The sequence below is a fragment of the Chaetura pelagica genome, unplaced genomic scaffold, assembly GCF_000747805.2.
Source record: "Chaetura pelagica isolate M959 unplaced genomic scaffold, ChaPel_1.0 scaffold152, whole genome shotgun sequence".
NCBI classification, from domain to species: Eukaryota; Metazoa; Chordata; class Aves; order Apodiformes; family Apodidae; genus Chaetura; species Chaetura pelagica.
The window spans coordinates 82,930-87,768 of NW_009952434.1; the positions used below are offsets into that span (position 1 = coordinate 82,930).

Genomic DNA, 4,839 nt, shown 5'->3' on the forward strand with positions numbered 1-4,839 from the left:
CCCCTTGTCCTGTCACTGGTCATCACTGAGAAAAGCCTAACTCCATCTCCCTGACACCCACCCCTTACATATTTGTAAACATTGATGAGGTCACCCCTCAGTCTCCTTTTCTCCAAGCTAAAGAGACCCAGCTCCCTCAGCCTCTCCTCATCAGGGAGATGTTGCCCTCCCTCCAGCATCTCTGTAGCTCTGCGCTGGGCTCTCTCAAGCAGTTAACCAAGAGGTTGGTTTGGTACCCATGGAGGGCAGGTCCCTGCCCAGCTCCTTCCCTGTGCTGGGCAGCTGATGGAGCTGCTGGGACCAACGGCACAACCAGCTCTGAGGACCCAGAGCTGAGCAGGACAGGACTGCAGAGGCACTTACATGGGCACAGGGTTCCCTTTGGCTTCACATTCGATGAAGATGTTGTCCCTGGGGTCAACGATGTAATCCTTCACAGACTGCTTGGTGATGGTGGGGGGCTGAGGCACTGCCGAGCAAAGGGAGAGGGGTGAGGAGGGGTCTGCAGACAGGACAAAGCTTCTCTCTGCTCTCCTGCAGCAGACCCTGCTGGAGCTCAGCCTGGTTCCCAGGCTGGGTGTGCAATTTGTGGTTGAAAGCCCTTCAATAACTGAGAAAACTACCATGAGCACCTGTGGGGTGTGCTACTCATCACCCCTGGGACCATCAGTGCTGCTCAGCACCAGGAAGCCCTTGCTCCTCACTTGATGTCTTGGTCTCATGAAGAAATGTCACAGTTACATCTCCCTGCTACAGCAGGTCACTGGAATCAGACCAAAAGGCTGTGCAAGGACAGGGCTGCAGCTGGGACAGGGAGCCAAGAACCATTGCAGGATGTTCACAGGGGCAAGGAAGGGGCTCAGACCTCCCAGGCTCCCCCAGGGGAGCCCCCACTGGTGTGCAGGAGGGCAGGCCTGGTGGAAAGGGCCACAGGAGCCCTTTTGGCCACAGTACCCAGCTCAGGCTCCTGCTCCAGTCCTGAGCTCTGGATTGAAGAGCTCAGTCCTGTGGCTGTCCTGGAACAAAGCTGCTGAGGTCCCAGGTTGTTTGCTGTCCCCCAAGAGCTAAGGATGCTCCAAATGTGTCCGTAGGTGGAGCTGAGCCTGGTACATGCTTGGGCAGGGCAGAGGAGCCTGCTCTCCTCTGAGGTTGGGCATCAGCAATAACAAGCCCCTGCAGAAGCAACATTCACATCACAGTCCTCCTCCAGGGAAAGCAGCAGAGCCTTAGCACTGCTCCCAGGCTGCTCCAGCACCTTCTGTGCCTCTCCCAGCAGAAGGGCTTGTCCTGGCCCTGGCCATCCCTGCTGCAGGAGCTGGTGATGGACACAGGTCCCACCATGTGCCAAGCAACAGCCCCCAGCTGGGTTACATATTTGAAACATTGATGAGGTCACCCCTCAGTCTCCTTTTCTCCAAGCTAAAGAGACCCAGCTCCCTCAGCCTCTCCTCATCAGGGAGATGTTGCCCTCCCTCCAGCATCTCTGTAGCTCTGCGCTGGGCTCTCTCAAGCAGTTAACCAAGAGGTTGGTTTGGTACCCATGGAGGGCAGGTCCCTGCCCAGCTCCTTCCCTGTGCTGGGCAGCTGATGGAGCTGCTGGGACCAACGGCACAACCAGCTCTGAGGACCCAGAGCTGAGCAGGACAGGACTGCAGAGGCACTTACATGGGCACAGGGTTCCCTTTGGCTTCACATTCGATGAAGATGTTGTCCCTGGGGTCAACGATGTAATCCTTCACAGACTGCTTGGTGATGGTGGGGGGCTGAGGCACTGCCGAGCAAAGGGAGAGGGGTGAGGAGGGGTCTGCAGACAGGACAAAGCTTCTCTCTGCTCTCCTGCAGCAGACCCTGCTGGAGCTCAGCCTGGTTCCCAGGCTGGGTGTGCAATTTGTGGTTGAAAGCCCTTCAATAACTGAGAAAACTACCATGAGCACCTGTGGGGTGTGCTACTCATCACCCCTGGGACCATCAGTGCTGCTCAGCACCAGGAAGCCCTTGCTCCTCACTTGATGTCTTGGTCTCATGAAGAAATGTCACAGTTACATCTCCCTGCTACAGCAGGTCACTGGAATCAGACCAAAAGGCTGTGCAAGGACAGGGCTGCAGCTGGGACAGGGAGCCAAGAACCATTGCAGGATGTTCACAGGGGCAAGGAAGGGGCTCAGACCTCCCAGGCTCCCCCAGGGGAGCCCCCACTGGTGTGCAGGAGGGCAGGCCTGGTGGAAAGGGCCACAGGAGCCCTTTTGGCCACAGTACCCAGCTCAGGCTCCTGCTCCAGTCCTGAGCTCTGGATTGAAGAGCTCAGTCCTGTGGCTGTCCTGGAACAAAGCTGCTGAGGTCCCAGGTTGTTTGCTGTCCCCCAAGAGCTAAGGATGCTCCAAATGTGTCCGTAGGTGGAGCTGAGCCTGGTACATGCTTGGGCAGGGCAGAGGAGCCTGCTCTCCTCTGAGGTTGGGCATCAGCAATAACAAGCCCCTGCAGAAGCAACATTCACATCACAGTCCTCCTCCAGGGAAAGCAGCAGAGCCTTAGCACTGCTCCCAGGCTGCTCCAGCACCTTCTGTGCCTCTCCCAGCAGAAGGGCTTGTCCTGGCCCTGGCCATCCCTGCTGCAGGAGCTGGTGATGGACACAGGTCCCACCACGTGCCAAGCAACAGCCCCCAGCTGGGTACAGACCCCTTGGGGCCTGCTCTGGCCATGCAGAGGGGACAGACACATGCACACAGAGGGCAAGGGGGACACTTACATTCACTCTGAATATTTGCTGTTATTCCCCAAGTGCAAGCATAACAAAAGAAAGAAAGAAGGTTTAGTGAAGAACAAACTCCTGCACATCCCGTGCACAAACACCAACATGTAGAGTCACCGGAGGGCTCGTAAATCCCACACACAAAGCATTTTGCCATCCAAGCAGCTTCTAATCTACTTACTTATTTGTCCAAATGGGAGAAGCTGCTGCTGAGTGGTCCTGTTGGCTGTCACCTGCCCTTGCAGCCGGGGGTTTTGGGGGCCAAAGAAAGGCACAGGCATCCTCACACCAGCTGCCCATGGGCACCAGTGGCCCTGTGGTCCAGTGGGTTGCCCACAGGAGATCACAACATTCCCCCCTTGCCTATGGCTGGGCTTGTCCTGAGCCCTCAGGTCCGTCCCCCTGGGACAGAGGCTAATTATGGGCCTGATAGGCCCTTAGCTGGCTTTTTGGGTGATGCTCAAACTCAGAGAAAGTGCCTGTAAGTACGGGGAGAGGTAGGTATCCTGTGGGCAGGGACAGGCAGGATTATACCCAAAGAAAAAACAACTTGCTGTGGTTGGTGAAGGGAAAACACACTTAGGCAGGCTTAAATAAAGAGCAAATGGTGCAGCTTCCCCCAACACAGGGGGAGCAGGGGCTGTTTTCTCTGACATGAGGGGACCCTGAGGCTTTGCCTTCCCCAAACCAAAACAGTTCCTGTTTTGCTGCCCAGGGATCAGCTGGGGCACCACGGCTACAACCAGCACACCTAGGACTCCACAAGCTACAGGGCAGAAATTTCTCCTACCCAGAGTAACTCTGCCACCTCAGCCTGAATTTAGACCCCAGCACAAAGCTGGGTTTTTTTCTCCTGCTGGAGCAGTTGTGCTTGGCACTGTCGGGAGAGATTCCCTGCAGCAACGGGCTGATGGTTGTTAACAGCCACTCCAGGAGGAAGCTGGGACACAAATTATGAAACTGGTTTTCAGAACAGTGGCTGAGCAGCTCTCAGTACAAACCCCCAGCTCAGGCACATTCAAACAAGTCATGCATTTGCCATGTGCTGGTCTGAAGGTGCCTGTTCAGCAGAAACACCAGCCCGTGTCCCCCTTCCTCCTGGCTCCACATCCCCCAGCTCTTGGGAATAAAACATCCCTCTCAGAATTAACCCAATGCCCTTGGGGACCTGGGTGTCAGCTCGTGGCAGCATCTGCCAGGTAAGACAAGCAACCAGCTCATGTCCTCCACAAAAGAGCATCCCAAGACCTGCCATGCTCTGTAGGGACACCAGAATCCTGGGATGCTCCACTGGAACCAACAGGCTGAAATCAGGTGATCCTTGAGGATCAGTGTCCTTGAGGGTTCTGTGGCTTGCCAGGACCTCTTCTCCTCACCACCTTGGCTCAGATGCTCTGTCCCATTTTGCTATCTGGTTTCAAGTCCTTTGCTCAGCTCTTGAGACAGACTGACTAAATCAGAGAAGGTTTTAGGTGAATTTCTGGAGGGCATGTGGTTTAAAAAGAAAAATAGCCCCCCCAAAAAAACCAACACACAACCACAACAGAGAAGAAAACTCTGGGCTGGCCCAGGAAAGCTGCCTGGGCCATCACATCTTCACTTTAGCTCCTCAACCATGACAGTTTTTAGAGGGGGGGAAACCACAACTTACAATCCAGAGGGACTTCAATGGTGCTGACGAGCTGGTGCAGGCAGAGAGCAAGTGCTATTCCTGCCAAGATGAGGTGGTGTCTTCCCAGGAGCATTTTGGAGCCTGGGCAGCCTCAGGAGCCGTGTCCCCCCGGGGGGAGCAGAGCAGCAGCACACGCAGGTGGATCCTCAGCTGCAAAGCAAACACAAACCCAGTGATCACCCAGCCCTTCCCAGCTCCACTTCTGTCCTCTGGCAGCTGTGGAGGGAGGCTGCTCCAATCCAAAAACATTTGTGTGGAGGGATAGGGGTGGAGATAGAGCCAGAAATAGTTTCCAGGCTCTGGTGACCCAGGTACAAGCCCATGGTCACTGGCTTCCCAACCCCTCAATTGTTCTGCTGGCAGAAAATCAGCTGCAGGGGGTCGCTATTAGGAACAATTTCTCCCCTAAAAGGGTTGT

At 55.5% G+C, this 4,839-nt stretch overlaps 1 protein-coding gene across 7 annotated transcripts in view; it reads right to left on the reverse strand.

The window, feature by feature from the left end:
- Positions 1–4,494, reverse strand: part of NFASC (neurofascin) — a 54,224-nt gene extending 49,730 nt beyond the window's left edge. For 5 of the 7 annotated variants that reach the window (XM_010008300.1, XM_010008301.1, XM_010008299.1 and 2 more), the window contains exons 1-3: positions 4,401–4,494; positions 2,747–2,764; positions 1,666–1,771 (exon numbers count right to left, since the gene is read on the reverse strand). In XM_010008300.1, coding sequence (XP_010006602.1) covers positions 1,666–1,771; positions 2,747–2,764; positions 4,401–4,494 — 218 coding nt within the window. The remainder of the gene's footprint in view (positions 1–1,665; positions 1,772–2,746; positions 2,765–4,400) is intronic. The other 2 variants (XM_010008297.1, XM_010008298.1) reach the window with 1 other exon arrangement.
- Between the last annotated feature and the right edge of the window lie 345 nt (positions 4,495–4,839).